Genomic DNA, 19130 nt, shown 5'->3' on the forward strand with positions numbered 1-19130 from the left:
CAGCCTCTGGAGAGGACTTTGCTGAGCAGGCATCAGTGCAATTAAATAATCCTTTTCTGAACCTCCGAGTGTGTTTGGTTTCTCATTTTCTGCCAGCCTGATTTCTGCCATAACACTGGTTGGGTGTTTTTTGCTTCCTCATATTTCAAATCATTGATTTGATTCTCAGGATCCTCTAGTCTACTGTTGAATCCCTGTATATTATTCTTTATTTCAGTCAGTATATGCTTAATTTCTGGCTGGTCCTTTTCCATTTTTTGGCATTCTCACTAAGATCCTTGAAAGTCTCACTAAGTCCCTTGGAGGTTTCTAGAAGATTCTTGAGTAACCTATAACTATGGCTTTGAACTCTATATCCAGTAGTTTGCTTTCTTCCATTTCTTTCATTTGTGACCTGTTTCTTTGTCTCCACATTTTGGCTGCTTCCCTGAGTTGATAGAGTGGCTTTGTGTGCTAGGTGTCCTATAGGGCCCAGTGGCTCAGCCTCCCCAGTCACCCGAGGTGGACACTCTAGGTTCACCCCTTTGTGGGCTGTGTGCACAGTCTTGTTGTAGTTGAGCCTTGATTGCTGTTGGTGTCACTGGGAGGAATTGACCTCCAGGCCAATTTGCTGTGGGGGTTAGCTGCAACTACAGTGGAAGAGCTGCTGTGCAGGAGACACCCTTATGGGGCAGGACTTGCTTCAGTGGGGCTTTGCTGCTAACTGAGTCTGCACCTTGAATGTGTCGCTTATGGATGTGAAAGGTTGTAATCTGACCACTGGGTACACTGGCTCTTGGGTATCCAGGGAGGTACAAAGACAGCCACTGCCTGGAGCCACCCACAGGAGCTACAGAGAGATCTGCAGATTCCTCCTCTTTGTATTGGGTTTGGAAGAGGCCCAGCTATGAAGCCAGGCAGACTGGTGCTGGTGCCGGTTTGGGGGGCCTTTTATTGATAGATTTGGGTCTCCCTGACCCAGGTTTTTAGCCGGAGAAAGGACAGGCCATTCATATGCAAAAGCTGTTACCCACAGCTTGGGTAAGTTGGGTGGGGCAGAATCTCAGGGAATCACCAGGGCAAAGCAAACAGAAATGGCTGCCAGTCAGCCCTGCAACTGAGGAGGTCTCAACCCAGGAACAGTGACTGCTGGGAGCACCTCCATCTTGAAGAAAGCCGCCCCCGAGTTTCTGCCCTGATGCCAGACAGTCCAGTTTCTCCCCATATCTGTCTGGGTCCCCTAGAGCCTCGCCCAGCACTGGAGCTCAGAGGAAGTGGGAGCTTGTAAATTCAGTTCAAGGTGCCTGCCTTTTAAGAGGAGCAACTGGTCTCCAGCAGCCTGTGTGTCACTCAGCCCCAATCCGCACTGGTTTTTACAGTCTGTAGTTCTTACTTCCTGTAGGAACTCCTTTCCCCAGCTCTGCGACCCTGGGCTAGGCATCTGGTGTGGGGCTGGGATCCCTTGCTCCTCCTGGCAGCCTCCACAGAGGCAGTCTCCCTCCTGATTAAAAAAGCAGTCCACATGGCTGCCGGACCAGCCTGTCCCGCACCTCCACTCCCCCTACCAGTCTCAGTGTGCTTTCTTCTTTACTTCTCTAGTTGTAGTACTTCCATTCTGTACTTTCCAGTGGTTCTGGATGATAGTTGTTCTGTATTTTAGTTGTCATTTTTATGTAGTTGTGGGAGGTAGTGAGTACAGGGTTTTGCCTATGCCGCCATCTTGGTTCTCCACTTCTCCTTTACTTTTTTTTTCTTTTTTTTTTTCTCTCTCATTTTATTTTATTGAGGTATTATATGTGTACATATCTTACCATTACCCCCACCCCCACCCCACACCCATACATGCCCTCACCCCCCAGAGTTTTGCGTCCATTGTTTATGCTTATATGCATGCATACAAGTCCTTCGTTTGATTTCTTATCTCCCCAACCTCTCCCTAACTTTCCCCCTGTAATTTGAAAGTCTGTTGGTAGCTTTACTGTCTCTGTATCTATCTTTTTGTTCATCAGTTTATAATGTTCTTTATTATCCATTAATGAGTGAGATCATGTGGTATTTTTCTTTCATTGACTGGCTTATTTCACTTAGTATAATATTCTCCAATTCCATCCAGGTTGCTGCAAATGATGAGAATTCCTTCTTTTTATGGCAGCATAGTATTCCATTGTGTAGATGTACCACAGTTTTCTGATCCAGTCATCTGCTGACGGGCACCTAGGCTGTTTCCAAATCTTAGCTATTGTAAATTGTGCTGCTATGAACATAGGGGTGCATATATCCTTTCTGATTGGTGTTTCTAGTTTCTTCGGATATATTCCCAGGAGTGGGATTACTGGGTCAAATGGGAGTTCCATTTTCAGTTTTTTGAGGAAACTCCATACTGCAGTGGCTGTGTGGAGTTTCCTCCATACAGTGGCTGCACCAGTCTGCATTCCCACCAGCAGTGCACGAGGGTTCCTTTTTCTCCGCATCCTCGCCAACACTTGTCGTTTGTTGATTTGTTGATGATAGCCATTCTGACAGGTGTGAGATGGTACCTCATTGTTGTTTTGATTTGCATCTCTCGGATAATAAGTGACTTTGAGCATGTTTTCATGTGTCTCTTGGCCTTCCTTCTGTCTTCTTTTGAAAATATTCTGTTTAGGTCCGTTGCCCATTTTTTAATTGGATCATTTATCTTCCTTTTATTAAGTTGCATAAGCTGCCTGTAGATGTTGGAGATTAAACCTTTATCAGTGATGGCATTTGCAAATATGTTCTCCCATGCAGTGGGCTTTCTTGCTGTTTTGTTGATGGTTTCTTTTGCTGTAAAAAAGCGTTTTATTTTTATGTAGTCCCATTTGTTAATTTTCTCTTTAGCTTCCATTGCCCTAGGGGCAGTGTCAGCGAAGAAGTTCTTTTGGCATATGTCTGAGATTTTGTTGCCTGTGGATTCCTCTAGTATTTTTATGGTTTCCCGTCTTATGTTTAAGTCCTGTATCCATTTTGAGTTTATTTTTGTGTATGGTGTAAGTTGGTGATCTAGTTTCATTTTTTTTGCATGTGTGTGTCCAATTTTCCCAACACCATTTATTGAAGAGACTGTCTTGACTCCATTGTATGTTCATGCCTCCTTTGTCAAATATTAATTGAGCATAGTGGTTTGGGTCAATATCTGGATTCTCTATTCTGTTCCATTGATCTATATGTCTGTTCTTGTGCCAGTACCAGGCTGTTTTGAGAACAGTGGCTTTGTAATACAGCTTGAAATCTGGTATTGAGATCCCTCCTACTTTATTCTTCTTTCTCAGGATTGCTGCAGCTATTCGGGGGTCTTTTTTTATTCCAGATGAATTTTTGGAGAGTTCTTTCTAGGTCTGTGAAATATGCTGTTGGTATTTTGATGGGGAGTGCATTGAATCTGTAGATTGCTTTGGGTAGTATGGACATTTTAATGATGTTGATTCTACCAATCCATGAACATGGTATGTTCTTCCATCTGTTTACGTCTTCCTCTATCTCTTTTTTCAGTGTCCTGTAGTTTTCCGCGTATAGGTCTTTTACCTCCTTAGTTAAGTTTATTCCTAGGTATCTTAATTTTTTTGGTGCGATGGTAAATGGGATTGCTTTTTTAGTCTCTCTTTCTGTAAGTTCACTATTGGTTATAGAAATGCCATAGATTTCTTGGCGTTAATTTTGTATCTCGCTACATTGCCGAATTCATTTATTAATTGTATTAGTTTTTTGATGGAATCTTTTGGGTTTTTTATGTACAATATCATGTCATCTGCAAATAAGGACAGCTTCACTTCTTCTTTTCCAATTTGGATGCCTTTTATTTCTTCTTCTTGCCTAATTGCGATAGCTAATACTTCCAGTACTATGTCAAAAAGGAGTGGTGAGAGTGGGCATCCCTGTCTTGTTCCTGTTCTTAGGGGAAATGGTTTTAGTTTTTGCCCATTGAGTATGATGTTTGCTGTGGGTTTATCATATATAGCTTTTATTATGTTGAGGTATTCCCACCTTGTTGAGAGTTTTTATCAAGAAAGGGTGTTGGATTTTGTCAAATGCTTTTTCTGCATCTATTGATATGACTATGTGATTTTTATCTCTCAGTTTGTTTATGTGATGTATCACATTTATTGATTTGCCGATATTGTTACCATCCTTGCATTCCTGGTATAAATCCTACTTGGTCATGGTGTATGATCTTTCTGATGTATTGCTGGAGCCGATTTGCTAGGATTTTGTTGAGGATTTTGGCATCTATGTTCATGAGGGATATTGGTCTGTAATTCTCTTTCATTGTGTTGTCTTTATCTGATTTTGGTATTAGGGTGATGCTGGCTTCATAGAAGGAGCCTGGAAGTGTTCCTTCCTCTTGAATTTTTTGGAATAGTCTGAGGAGGATAGGTTTTAGTTCTTCCTTGAAAGTTTGGTAAAACTCTCCTGTGAAGCCGTCTGGCCCCGGGCTTTTGTTTGCCGGAAGCTTTTTGATGACTGCTTCAATTTCTTCCATAGTTACTGGCCTGTTGAGCTGTTTAGATTTCTTCCTGATTGAGTTTTGGAAGGTTGTATTTGTCTAGGAATATGTCCATTTCCTCCAGGTTGTCCAGTTTGTTGGAATAGAGTTGTTCGTAGTATTTTGTAACAATCCTTTGTATTTCGTTGGGGTCTGTTGTTATTTCACCTCTTTCATTTCTGATTTTGTTTATTTGGGTCCTCTCTCTTTGCTTCTTGGTGAGCCTGGCTAGAGGTTCATCAATCTTGTTTATCCTTTCAAAGAACCAGCTCTTGGTTTTGTTGATCTTTTGTATTGTTTCTTTAGTCTCTATGTCGTTTATCTCCGCTCTGATCTTTATTATTTCTTTCCTTCTGCTTACACTGGGCTTTTCTTGTTGCTCTCTCTCTAACCCTTTGAGTTTTTGGGTTAGGTAATTTATTACCATTGTTTCTTGTTTTTTGCAGTAGGCTTGTAGAGCTATGAACTTCCCTCTCAGTACTGCTTTCACTGTGTCCCATAGATTTTGGATTGTTGTGTTTTCATTGTCGTTTGTTGCCATGATGTTTTTTATTTCTTCCTTGGTGTCTTTGGTAACCCAGTCATGGTTTAATAGCATGCTGTTTAGTCTCCATGTGTTTGATTTCTTTGGGTTGTTTTTATTGTAGTTGATTTCCAGTTTTATGCCACTGTGATCTGAGAAGATACTTGATATGATTTCTATATTCTTGAATTTGGAGAGACTTTGCCTATGTCCTAACATATGGTCTATCTTTGAAAATGACCCATGTGCACTTGAGAAGAATGTGTATTCTGTGGCTTTGGGGTGAAATGTTCTGAGGATGTCGATTAATTCCATCTGGTCTAGTGAGTCATTTAGGATTGATGTTTCTGTGCTGATTTTTTGTTTAGAGGATTTGTCCAATGGTGATAGTGGGGTATTGAAGTCTCCTACTATGATTGTATTGCTGTCAATCTCTCCTTTGATATCTTCCAGGAGTTTTTTAATGTATCTTGGTGCTCCTGTATTGGGTGCATATATGTTTACCAGAGTAATTTCTTCTTGTTGGATTTCTCCCTTTAGTATTATGAAGTGGCCTTCATTATCTCTTGTAATGTCCTTCACTTTGAGATATAATTTGTCAGATATAAGTATTGCTACCCCAGCTTTTTTTTCATTTCCATTTGCCTGGAAAACCTTTTTCCATCCCTTTACTCTCAGTCTGTATGCGTCCTTTTTTTTGAGGTGAGTTTCCTGTAGACAGCAGATATATGGGTTTTGTTTTCTTATCCAATCTGTTACCCTGTGTCTTTTGATTGGGGCATTCAATCCATTTACATTTAAAGTTATTATTGATAGGCACTTATTTGTCGCCATTTTTATTCTATACCCTTGTGTTCCTTCTTTGCTTCCTATTTCTTTCTTTCTTTTTTTTTTTTTTTACAGCAGACCCTTTAGCATTTCTTTCATTGCTGGTTTGGTGGTGATAAACTCCCTTAGCCATTTTTTTCTGTGAAGCTCCTGATTTCACCTTCAATTTTGATTGATAGCCTTGCTGGGTACAGTATTCTTGGATTGAGACCCTTCCTTTGAATGACTTTGTATATTTCATTCCATTCCCTTCTGGCCTGATGAGTTTCTGTTGAGAAATCAGTTGCTAGTCTGATGGGGGTTCCTTTGTATGTAACTGTCTGTCTCTCTCTGGCCGCTTTTAAGATTCTTACTTTGTCATTGGTGTTTGCCAACTTAATTGTAATGTGCCTTGGTGTCGGTCTTTTGGGGTTCATTTTGCTTGGAACTCTGTGAGCTTCTTGGATTTGTGTGGGTTTTTTCTTCCCTATATCAGGGAAGTTTTCTGTTATTATTTCTTCAAACAGGTTTTCTATTCCTTGCTCCGTTTCCTTTCCTTCTGGTACCCCTATTATCCTGATGTTGTTTTGTTTTGTGTTGTCCCGAAGTTCCCTTAGGCTCTCCTCATGCTTTCTAATTTTTGTTTCTAGAAGCTGTTGTAATTGGGTATTTTTTTCCATCTTGTCTTCTAGCTCACTTATGCGGTCCTCTGCTTCTTCTAGTCTACTCTTGATGCTTTCTATTGAGTTCTTTACAGCAGTGATGTCATTTTTCATTTCTTCTTGGTTCTTCTTCATTTCCTCTTGGTTCTTACTCATATTGTCGAATTTGTCTTCCATCCTTTTCAGCCACCTTATGACCATTTCTCTGAATTCTTTCTCTGATAGGTTGTTTGCCTCTAATTTGTTTACTTCCTTTTCTGGTGATGCCTGCTTCTCTTTCCTATGTGGGCTATTTCTTTGTCTCCCCATGGTCTCTCTTCTCCGGATGTCTGGTTATATAGTTCTCTCTCTCTGGCGTTGATTTAAAGGTACAGAATACAACACAACCAGGCACAACACACAAGGCACTAAACAGAATTGTATTCACGATATTAATAACCTCCAATAAAGGTAACCACCAGAGAAAGACAAATTAGGGAATAGGAGTGGAAGAGGGAGAGTGAAAAGAAAGAACAAAACAAACAAACAAAAAAAAGAGTGTGAATCTGAACTTGGGAAAAGAGCAGAAAAAAAAAAGGAAAAGAAAAAAAAGTAAGAGAGACAAGAACAATACTAAGAGAGAAAAGGGGAACAAACTATATATATGGGGAGTAGACTCCACTAGAAAAACCACTAATCCCAGCAAATTCCAGCAACACGAGCCTGGAGATTAATACAAACTGCAACACCAACTAATATCAAGTGAGGCAAGGGAAAACAAAAGTAAAAAACAAACAAAAACAAAGCATACAAAAGAACCAACCAACCAAACAAAATAATAATCAAAACAATCTCATAAATAAGCATAAAAATTCAATCTAATCAACATTCAAGCAAACAACAACAAAAGGCCAGAGAGAAAAATAATTTTTTTTAAGGTAGCGTAGAGAGAGGTATGTATGGATTTGGAGCAGGGGGTTGGGAATTAGATATATAAGTAGGGTGAAATTTTAGCAGAGGGTAAACTGAAAAAGTAGGGAAAATCTATAGCCAGAAAGGGTTAAGAAAAACAGGAGACCAAAAGGGGAAAGGTTAGGAGGAGAGTGATGGCAAAATGTTAGCGTTGAGATAGGGTAAGGGAAAGATGCAAATAGAATGTAGGACACTAATCCCAAAATACAAGAAAGGGAAAATCAAATGACATTTAAAAAAAAAGTCAGCCGAAACCGGTTTGGCTCAGTGGATAGAGCGTCAGCCTGCGGACTGAAGGGTCCTGGGTTCGATTCCGGTCAAGGGCATGTACCTTGGTTGCGGGCACATCCCCAGTAGGGGGTGTGCAGGAGGCAGCTGATCGATGTTTCTCTCTCATCGATGTTTCTAGCTCTCTATCTCTCTCCCTTCCTCTCTGTAAAAAATCAATAAAATATATTTTTTTAAAAAAGTCAAATAATAGTAATAATAATGCTGATTGAAAATAAAAATGTAATAATTAAAAAGGTGAAAATCGAGTGAGGAAAAAGAAAAAAATTTAGTTTCTTAAGTAAAAGATGCAAAAAATGAAAATAAAAAAATTGAAAAAAAATTGAAAAAGGAATTAAAAATTAAAAAATAGGAAGACTAAAATGTGCAGTAGCGACTGTCATTCACTTCCTCTAATATTCTGTTTGGTATGCCTGTTTCCCAGTCTGGGCGGTATTTCAGTTCAGCTTCATTCCACTGCTTCTCAGTGTTGTAAGCCAGTCCTGCTTTTTGAGCCGGCCGTGTCTTAATTTCTCATATTTATTTTTGATTACACCAGAGACAATTAGCGTTTCAGCCCCTGGGTGGCAGTGTTTCTGAATTGACTTCCGGGCCTCTCTAGCTTTTTTTTTTTTTTCCCCCTCTATGGCACTCACTACCGGTTTGTGGAGGTGTGCTCCTCAGAGCTGCCTCTCCAATGGTCACTGCCTCTCCAATGGTCACACCCAGCTCTGTTCCCAGGTTCCGAAAAAACAACTTCCCCCTGCAGTCTTTCAGGGTTTTTCCACCTGGGTTTTCCTATGAATTGGGCTTAGTAATCAGAGTCGGAAAGAGCCCAAGTGTGCGGACAGTGGGTCTGTGCGCCAGACTAAGTAGCCTGCACTCCTTTGAAAATTCTTAGTCTGATCCTCCTCGTCAGATTAAAATGAGTTGCTTTTAAGAGGTCACTTCTGTTAGCAGCTCAGAGGACCCCCTTCCACATTCACGGATCATGGCAGCTCCAACTGCCGCCGGTTTTTCTAGGCACAGACCTCCCGGTTCCTGCCGGTCCTGCGGTTCGCGCGCTTCCCTCCCACCGCGGGGATTAGAAACCACACCTTATTTCAGGCGAAATCTGACCTTTCCGTGGTTTAGTGAAGAGTTCCTTTGAATCCCAATGTTTGCGTCGATAGGGGACCGGTGTTCTGGTGCTCACAGCTGTTCAGTGTTTGCAGTTGTTGCGGAAAGTCAGGTTTCCAATACAATCCTCCTTTCCTTGCAAGATGGCGAGGCGCCCGGTGAGCCCGCAGCTCCGGGAGGGGACCCAGCCCCTGTGGGTGCTGCACGGTCAGGGGAGCCCTGGCCAGCACTCCCCCGCCTTCTCCTGGAGTTTAGCTGTTCCTTGGCTTGCCAATATACAATCCCCCTGTGAACCTCTGTTGCTCCTACTCTCCGCCCCAGGACCAGACTCCAAACAGGACTCTATTCCGTCGCCATTTTTTTTCCTCTCCTCTCTCCTTTACTTTTGAAGGACAGTTTTGCCAGATATAATATTCTTGGTTAGAAGATTTCTCTTTCAGCACTTTGAATATATCATCTCACTCCCTTCTGGCCTGTAATGTTTCTGCTGAGAAATCTGTTGATCATCATTCTAGTTACCTTGTACATGATTAGTCACTTTTCTCTTGCTGGTTTTAAGATTCTCTTTTGGTTATAATGTGTCTCCATGTGGGTCTTTTTGGGTACATTCTAGTTGGAGTCCTTTGAGCTTCTTGAACTTAGATGTTCATTTCCTTCCTCATATTTGGCAAGTTTTCATTGATCATTTCTTTAAATAATCTGTCTCATTCTCTTTCTTCTTCTAGGTCTCCCATAGTACATGTATTGATCTACTTACAGTGTTTCATTATTCTCTTAGGCTTTCTTAATTTTTCCTCTTTCTTTCTTTCCTCTTTCTTATCCTCCCTCCCTCCCTCCCTCCCTCCCTCCCTCCCTCCCTCCCTCCCTCCCTCCCTCCCTCCCTCCCTCCCTCCCTCCCTCCCTTCCTTCCTTCCTTCCTTCCTTCCTTCCTTCCTTCCTTCCTTCCTTCCTTCCTTCCTTCCTGTGTGTTTCTTTTGTCCCTCTGACTCTATATTTTCAAATTATCTATCTTGAGTTCACAAATTCTTTTTTTTTTTCATCATCACTTGAGGACATGCTTAGAGAAAGGAAGGGGGAGAAGAAACAATGATGTGAAAGGAAAACTTTGATTGGTTTCCCTCTGCATGTGCACCAACTGGGGGTCAAACCTACAACCCAGGTATGTGCCCCAACAGTGGTCAAACTTGCAACCCAGGTATGTGCCCTGACTGGGAATCGACCAGCAACCCTGCAGTGCACAGGACAGTGATCAACCAACTGAGCTACTCCGCTGGGTCACAGATTCTTTATGTTTGATTATGTTTGTTCTTGAGCCCTTGTAGTGATTTTTTTTAACTCAGTTACTGTAATTATTGTAATCCTCAGCTCCAGAATGTTTATTTGGTTCTTTTTTATGATCTCTATCTCTTTGTTGATAGTCTCATTTTGTCCATGCTTGATTTTTCTAATTTTATTTATTGTCTGTGTTCTTTTGTAGCACATTGAGCTTATTTAAGACAATTACTTTGAATTCTTTGTTAGGTGGTTCATAGATCTCCATTTCTTTAGAGTCAACTTCTGGAGATTTATTTTGTTTCTTTGGATCATGTTTCTCTGTGTATCTTGTTACTTTTTGTTGTGTTTTCATTTGAAGAAAAACAAAAAAAAAACAGCCACTTCTCCCATTCTTTTTGTACTGGCTTTGACCTTCACCCATAAGCCCTGCTAGAGATTGAGAATTTTTCGGGGATGCATCTTTGTTCTGCTTCTATGTGCAAACTTCCCAGTCTGAGAGGTTTGATGGTTTCTTTTTCAAGATTTGTAATCTTTTGTTCCTCTGGTGTACTGCAGAATCTCTGGCACTGCAACAAGCTGCTGAACCTCCATTTGTCCTCTGCAGCCCACAAGTATCCAAAATATGCCAGTTCTTTAGTGCTCCGAGTCACATGTGACAGAAACCAGACCCTTGGACAGCCCCCCAAAAAGCTGGCATGTTGGATGTACATTTCATTTCAATCTTTCCCTGCTGAGGAATAAGCCATGAGTTGGACACATTCTCCTGATCATAACAAGCTGTGCCAGCTTTTGTCTGTAGTGGAGGAGGTCCTCTGATGCTTCAACAAGCCACTGAGCTCTTTTGTGTTCTTAGCAGTTCTGGGGCATCCAGAATATGCTGGTTACTCAGGAGCACTCCAGACCAGTCTCTCAGGCAGTTGTATGAAAAACCCAAATGTTGGATATATATTCTACTGTTGTCTTTCTTCCCAAGGGAGACCTGCAAGTTGGGCCTCTCCTCCCAAATGTCGGCTATGTTGGCTCTGAGTAGGGGCTGACACAGTTGAAATAAAATTGCTTTTCTTACCTGTTTCAATAAAGTTGTTCTTGCCTTTGAGCTTCCTAACTGGTTTCTGGAGTTCTCGTGAAGGCTTTTGGACCATGGGCAATGTCTTTGTAAAGGAACAAGGTCTGGGGCTTCCTGTTCCATTATCTTGCTGACAGGAAAACTTTAAATCTTTTGATATACCAGTATACTACCAAATCTTAGAAAATTTGTTCATTTCACTTGCTATTCTGATATTTTTTAATCTTAGTAATTTTAATAGGTGATATTGAATCTTACATTTAGAATTATATGAATTTTAAATTATGGAATGTTTGATATCTACAAAAGAATCTGTATAGTGCTGTTATGAAGCATATTAATAAAATTATATTAATGAAGTCTTCATAAAACATTAGAACCAGAACATTACTGTTATACCTATCTATGTGCATTCTGTCTTCTGCCTCTCTCACACATAAATATTATGAGTTTTATATTTTACTAGAGGCCCAGTGCATGGAATTCGTGCACTGGGCGGGGGCTGGGGGGGTCCCTCAGTCCAGCCTGTGCCCTCACCTAAACCTTAGTCGGACATTCCCTGAGAGATGTGGCAGTTTACCAAGCGGCAGGCGGCCAGGGAGAAGCCCCAAATGGGGCCGGGCACTGCTTGCGCTCAACCCAGCCTGCTGCTGCAGAGTCAGGAGAGTCTCCCAATGCCATGGCAGCTGCACTCACCAGCCATGAGCCAGGCTTCTGGCTGAGCGTCACTCCCCCTGTGGGAGTGCAGTGACCACCGGGGACAGCTCCTGCATTGAGCATCTGCCCTCTAGTGGTCATTCTGCTGTAACGGTCGCTTAGGCTTTTATTATATAGGCTAGAGGCCCGGAGCACGAATTCGTGCACCAGTTGGGTCCCTCAGCCTGGCCTGCGGGATTGGGCTGAAACTGGCTCTCCGAGATCCCCTGAGGGGTCCTGGATTGTGAGAGGGTGCAGGCCAGGCCGAGGGACCCCAGTGGTGCACGATCGGGGCCGGGGAGGGACGCAGGAGGTTGGCCAGCCAGAGAGGGACTGCGGGAGGGCTCCAGGGCATATCCGGCCTGTCTCACTCAGTCCCGATCAGCTGGACCCCAGCAGCAAGCTAACCTACCAGTCAGAGTATCTGCCCCCTGGTAGTCAGTGCATGTCATAGCGAGCAATTGAGCGGCCTTAGCATATCATTAGCATATTATGCTTTGATTGGTTGAATGGCCGACTGGTCAACCAGACACTTAGCATATTAGGCTTTTATTATATAGGATATATATTGAGGTTTACATTTTTCAGTTTCTTGCCTTTTCATATATAATTTTACCATGTATACAAACAATATATTTAATTTTGCTTGTGTTTAAGCTTTCTAAAAAGGTATTCAGTATATAGTGTTCTGGCTTGCTTTTTTTTAACTTACTATGTTTATAAAGTTAAGTAAGCTTAACCATTTCTATATGTTTATTGTCCATCTGTGATTTTACTTTGGGAATTATCTCTTCATATACATTGTACATTTTATAGGAATATTCTTTTTTTACTGGTACAGGTAAGTTTCAAAATTCCTTGTTACTCTAAATTCTGTGATTTTAATATTTTTTTCTCTTATAAAATAAAAGTATCATTTGGAAGTTTAAGTGTTAATTGATTGATAATTCAGATAAATTGATTTCACAATTCAATTTTCTGAACTTATTTGTTTTTATCTTCCCTCTATGAAATAGTAATTGTTGTTTGTTGGACATAAAACCCACCCCAACTTACAAATATTGCTCCATTTTTACCTGCCTATGTATGGCAATGTTACTCCATGAAGGTTTATGAAAATGATGAAATGAAGATATTCACATTATACCCTTAGTGGTCTTTATAATATAGAAAATATTTAACAATTCTATTCATGACTTTTCAATTGGACAACTAAAGTTTTCTGAGGAGGTCAGTTTTCATCTTTTTTTTAAATATATTTTTTTGATTTCAGAGAGGAATTGGAGAGGGAGGGAGGGAGATAGAAACATTAATGATGAGAGAGTCATTGATTGGCTGCCTCCTGCATGCCCCCCACTGGGGATTGAGTCCACAACCCAGGCATGTGCCCTTGACCGGAATCGAACCTGGGACTCTTCAGTCCACAGGCCGATGCTCTATCCACTGAGCCAAACCAGCTAGGGCCAGTTTTCATCTTTAAAAGATTGTTCTTAAAAAAAAAAAAAAAAGTTCTTTCCATGGGACTGTAGTCCTTCAGTCTTGGAATTATACATTAGGATTTCAGAAAGGCTTTGGATGCCTGAGAGAGATGTTGGGGTTTTGTTATATTCATATAGATAACTTATATCTGTGTGAAAAGTGAAGTGAAAGCAATATTGCCCAGAGCAATAGTTTTCAAACTTTCTTTAGCTGAGCTCACTCAGGCACTTTGAAAGACCCCTATTTGCATTTGTAAATGAAAAAAAATTTGACTTAATTGTACCAAAATAAAAAAATTAGAGAAGAACAAAATAAAATATGTGGTCACATTCATTGCATTTTATTTTTAATAATATCAACAATGCAGGGAAATAGTAAGTTTTTTATAAGAACCCAGAGAGGACTTATAATTTTGGTTCATTTGACCAGCCTTAAAATGTGGGTATTTTAAAGGCCATCTTGTTTTGAAGTATATTTATTGACATTGTCAATAAGCTAAAATATAAAGTATACTCAGAAATGATCAGAGCATATCTGTGGACTACTCTCATTGAAAGTGAAGCTTTCATAACAAAACAAAACAAAAAGAATATTGTGGTTATTTTAAGAGGAAGAAATAAAAATTGTGGGACTGGAGGAGTGGTTCTTTTAAAATATATTAATAGATTTAAGATTCAAAAGTACTACTAATATTTCTTACTAATGTGAGTGTTCAACTTTATTTGAAATTCTTCAGTTATATGAATTGCATTATTTCCCATGGCAGCCATTCCATATTCAGACACTGTCATCCTTTTCAAGTTTTTCCTTATATTGAGCCAAAATCGATTGTACTATGCAGGGCAAATCTAATGTTCTTTTATATGAATATTCTTCAAACGTTTGAAGAAAATGGATTGTATATCTATGTTATCTCATACCTAGTTTGAGCTTGAATAGTCTCTTTTTGGTTTTTGTGTGTGTGTTTTTTCTATTTGATGTGGTTTTAGGGCCACTCAGCTGCCTTGATATGAGGTTGATGACACAGCTCATATTGATCTTAACACTAACTATTTGTTCTTTCTCCAGTTGCTTTGTTCTTTGCTAGATTAAACTTGGCAAAGTAGTCTCTAACTTTTCACAAGAGAATTGGTAAAATTGAAACCTATAATTAAGCACACATTTGAAAAAATACATTGGCTTCAAGCGAAACAACCTTGGTAAATAAGTATGCTTTAACTTCATGATGTAGTATTGTTTTCTCAACATGTTAAACACAAATGCATTTTTATTTTTGTGATTTCAGATAGTGGCCAGAACTGTAGTGCCAATAGTAAAGGTGAACAGCTAAGTGCCAAACTGAGAGCTTTACCCGGGACAAACGAGCCGTATGAAAGTAGCAGTCACAAAGAAATAGGCAAGTGCCCATGTTCCCCACACAGCCCACAGGCACAACAGGTCTGAAAACTGGTGAGATGGCAAAAATGTATAATTGGGCATTAAGAATTTCATATATACAGAGAATTGAAATGACTTGGGAGAGCATTTCTGTTTACTCTGCATTGTTCTCACAGTTTTGATTATGAGACTAACTGGCTTCATGTTTGTTTTGTTATTTTTTTTATATCATTTAATGGAGCTATCTGTTTTGAACCTAGATGCCTCATATGTGGATCCACTGGGCCCTCAAGTAGAAAGACCGAAGACTGCGGCCAAGAAAAGACTGGAGGAGGATGATTTTGCTGATGAAGAGTTAGGAGATGATTTGCTTCCTGAATAATATGTATATTACGTTATTTATTAAAGGAAAGAAATTACCTTGCAAGATAATACCCATGTTAAACCTTGGATTAGATATACAAGCTTTAATTTTGTACACTTCCAAAGTTTTTAATAAATGTATTGTGTTCTATGAGTATGGGTTTAAGTCTTGTTTTTTTTTTTTAACGGAAAAAAACATGTGAAACTAATCCGTTAAGCTATGACTTCCTTACCCTTTTGAAAACATTGACCGCCACCCCCCCCACCAAGTAAGAAATGAATTTTGTTGGACAACCAGTTATCACACACACACACGTATGCATAAAAATTATCTTTAATACTGCAGTATATGCTATTTTCTATAATTTCATTTTTAAAGTGTTATAATGAAAACTACATTGATTTCTTGGATTGCAGCTTGAATAATACTATGCTAGGACATATCATTGCTGGATATTTAGTCAAGCTCAATTGCTTCGAGTTTGGAAACTATACTTCTTTGGAAATTTGCCCGAGTGGGAATTAAATTACTACTAGAAGCCTGGTGCACAAAATTCATGCACGGGCGGGGGAGGGGGAAGGTCTTTTAGCCCAGCCAGTGCCCTCACACAATCTGGGACCTCTTGGGGGATGTCTGACTGCCAATTTACAGGCCTAAACCAGCAGTCGGACATCCTTCTTACAACCTGGGACGCTGCGTGCACCAGTGACCATACTTTTCATACAGGTGAAAGGCATCTTGCTGTTGTATGGGCAGCTACATTTTTTTGCCCTGATTATAAAAAGTAGTACATCACATGATCCTTCTGAGGCACTAGTACCATTTTCCCCATCTTATGGGTGGAAAACTGAAGCATAGAGAAGTTAAGTAATTGGCTTTGTCACACAGTTATAAGTGTCAGAATCAGGCTGACCACAAAATGTTCAAGCCAGAGTCCATGCATGTCATCGCTGCATCATCCTGTTTTTTTAGTGTTAGAGTAGCCTTGCCTGGTTTTAATTTTTAAACCTGAGAGACTGTTCCCAATATATAGGGAAGGGTCCCTAGGCCTGGCCAGCAATCAAGGCCGATCTGTGAGGCAACCGGCAGGGCAATCGGGGGGTGGGGGGGTTCCGCTGGCACCTGCCTTGGCTAGCAGCCTGGCGCCACCCACTCGCTGGCCCCACCCCCAGCCACTGCCGCCACCAGTTGCCTCCCTCTGCCCACTGGCACCCTCCTTGGCTGGCCTGGCACTGCCCACTCTCCAGCCCTGCTCTCCATCGACCGGTCATTCCGCAGGTCGTTCCACCGTTTGGTCAATTTGCATATTAGGCTTTTATATAGATAGATTAAAACAATATGGGAGATCAAAGATGGCTGCAGAGGAGGTAGAAACTGCACACACCTCCTCCATATGCCAAACTGGATTTACAGCCAAAATATAGAGCAATCAACCTGAATAAACAACTGAAAAACACCTGAACAGGAGTATTATATCCAAGGATTGCTAGAAGAAGCTACACAGAGACTGGTAGAAGGGCAGAGACATGAAGAGGGTTGGTCCCTGCACCCAAGTGTAGTGGCTGAGAAGCCAGAAGGTTATTGTGGCTGCATAAGTTACCCCCCAGCCCCAGTTGGTGTGGCTCAGAGGTTGAGCATCGACCTAGGAGCCAGAAGGTCACAGTTCAATTCCCGGCCAGGGCACATGCCCAGGCTGTAGGCTCAGTCACCAGTGTGGGACGTGCAGGAGGCAGATGAACAATGATTCTCTCTCATCGTTGATGTTTTTCTCTCTCTCCCTTCATCTCTGAAGCCAATAAAAATATTTTTAAGTCCTCCCTGAGGAGAGTGGGGTCTCAACCCCATGCCATAACCCCCAAACCAGAGCACCAGGGCTGGGAAGACGAGCCTACATAGCATCTGGCAGCAAAAATAAGCAGGGACTTTTCTGGGAAGAGAAGAAAGTCTGCTACCATCCCTGGTACTCTCCTAAGGAGCATTGCACAGGAGCATGCTCTTGGGCACTTACCCAGGGTTCTGATAGAAGACTCAGAAGCTATAGAGAGAAGATCTGGGTAGCATAGCTCCAGAGATCTGGAGGGTTGGCTATTGAGGTCCCAGTCCTGAGTCAACATCCCCCACTGCCCACAGGCACCATATCCCAGGGTCGGGCACTCCTTACAGCACCATCTGAGGAAAGGGCACTAACCCCATCCTCCAAATACTGATGACACCACCCTTCTAAGCTCAAGTCCTGCAAAAGGGACTGTTGGCTGCACCCAACAGAGACCTGGAGAAACTACTAGTATAGAAAGGCTTTCAGATGGTCGTTGAACTGGTGGCTTTGGAACAAGGGCCAACCTTGGCCCCATCCCACAGGGTAGGGAGACTTCCTTGTCGGGTCTGTGGCAGCAGCAGCTTTAGAACTAGGTGAGGCTTGTACTTGCTCCCCTCCCATGGGCCTGGGCCACTCCCAACAGAGGGCTGCCTTGACTTGCATTGCCAAATCCTACCAAGCTCGGTTCTTCAGGGGGAAGGGAGCACAACTCAGAACTGGGGAATTTGGTGCAACGCCCCTCAGAGCCCTCCATTAGGGTCTTTGGAGGTGCACTGCAGAGCTAGGCAGGGGGGAGCAGATGGCTCCCCTCCCAAGGACCAGCACCATGCCCAGTGGAGGGCTGCTTGATTTGTTCTTCCAAGGCCTGCTGGCACCGCCCTGCTGGTGCAGCTTTACAGGGGAAAGAGGGCACAACTCAGAACTGTGTCATATGAGGTGTCCCCCTCAGATCCTCCCATCAGGGTCTCTGGTGGTACACTGTTGAGCTAGGGGAAGGTGAGCAGTTTGCTTCCCTCCCAAGGGTTGAGGGCTGCCTTGATCTGGTCAGGAGAGCAGGCAGCACATTTGAGAGCCCAGAGCTCCAGAATGCAGCTACAACATCAAAGTTTCCGAAGGCATGTCTGCAGAGCTATGGGAAGGAGGCATGCAGTTTTCTCATGGGCCAGTGCCATCACCAATGGAAAACTGACTTTATCTGTTTTCAAACCCCCAGCTGGCCACGTCCTGCTGGACTGTTTCAAGGGAGGAAGGAGGCTCCACTCAGAGCTGGACATTCAGAGTGCATCTATCTCAGAGGCTCCAGGACTTGAGCAGGTGTGGCTACAGAGCTAAAAGAAAGAGTGCAGCTCACCCCCTCCCATGTCACCCCAGTGGTGCCACTCCTAAAAGAAGGCTTTCTCTCTCTATTTGCCCAAATTCCAGTGACCCTGTCCTGTCTTACTGAGCTTGATCCTGCAGAGAGGACAGCTGGCTATACCCAACCTGAGCCTGCAGTGTGCTCCTCCTGTGGGGGGTGGATTTGAAGACTGTAGCAGAGACCAAATGGTATGGCTCTGGAACAGGGGCCATATTCTTCCCATTGTGTGCCAGTCCATGCTGCATTGAACTAGGAGACCAACTAGCCCTGTCTGCTCAATCCAGTCACTATGACCCACTGAGCTTGAGCCCCGTGGAAGGGCCAGTGGGGCATGGCCATCATGGGCCCACTCTACAGTCTTTCTTCATAAGACTCTGGAGAAAGTCCAGGCAACTATGGGGTGGGGGTGCAGGTGGAGCAGCCAACAGGTGAAGGCCAACCTCAGAATACCTTGGACTTTTGTTGAACTGATCCCAGCTCAGAGCTCTAGGAAGTCAAGTCATCTACACAGATTGGCCCCTCCCACACACACCCAAGTCAAGTAGACACAGGAACACACAGTGAACAGCTTGGTAACTCTAGACAGGTAGACCAAAACTGGTTACACATAATGTCTGACAGCAACCTGCACCTGAACCACACTCAAATAGACCAAGAACCAACACAAGCAGTGGTGGGCTTCAGACGAAACCAGAGCTTGACCCAACCAGCCACACAAATTATATACCCAAAGGAAGATTCCAGAAGAACCATACCCTGATAGGAATAACCCAACTTTGAGAAGCAGCCCCTGCATAGCATCTCATACAATGTGATAGAGGTTTACTCCTATAATCATCCAACCTGAAAGATTAACTGCATCCACAACAGCATTCATCAAGTTGGAATTAT

At 42.3% G+C, this 19130-nt stretch overlaps 1 protein-coding gene across 7 annotated transcripts in view; it reads left to right on the forward strand.

Moving 5' to 3' along the window:
* Positions 1–15664, forward strand: part of IFT88 (intraflagellar transport 88) — a 208697-nt gene extending 193033 nt beyond the window's left edge. For 6 of the 7 annotated variants that reach the window (XM_079775659.1, XM_079775663.1, XM_079775664.1 and 3 more), the window contains 2 exons: positions 14611–14721; positions 14963–15664. In XM_079775659.1, coding sequence (XP_079631785.1) covers positions 14611–14721; positions 14963–15084 — 233 coding nt within the window. In that variant the 3' untranslated portion in view covers positions 15085–15664. Of the gene's footprint in view, positions 1–14610; positions 14726–14962 lie in introns of all 7 variants that reach the window. The other variant, XM_079775667.1, reaches the window with a different exon arrangement.
* The last annotated feature ends 3466 nt before the right edge of the window (positions 15665–19130 follow it).

This window comes from Cnephaeus nilssonii, assembly GCF_951640355.1.
Source record: "Cnephaeus nilssonii genome assembly, chromosome: 6".
Lineage (NCBI taxonomy): Eukaryota > Metazoa > Chordata > Mammalia > Chiroptera > Vespertilionidae > Cnephaeus > Cnephaeus nilssonii.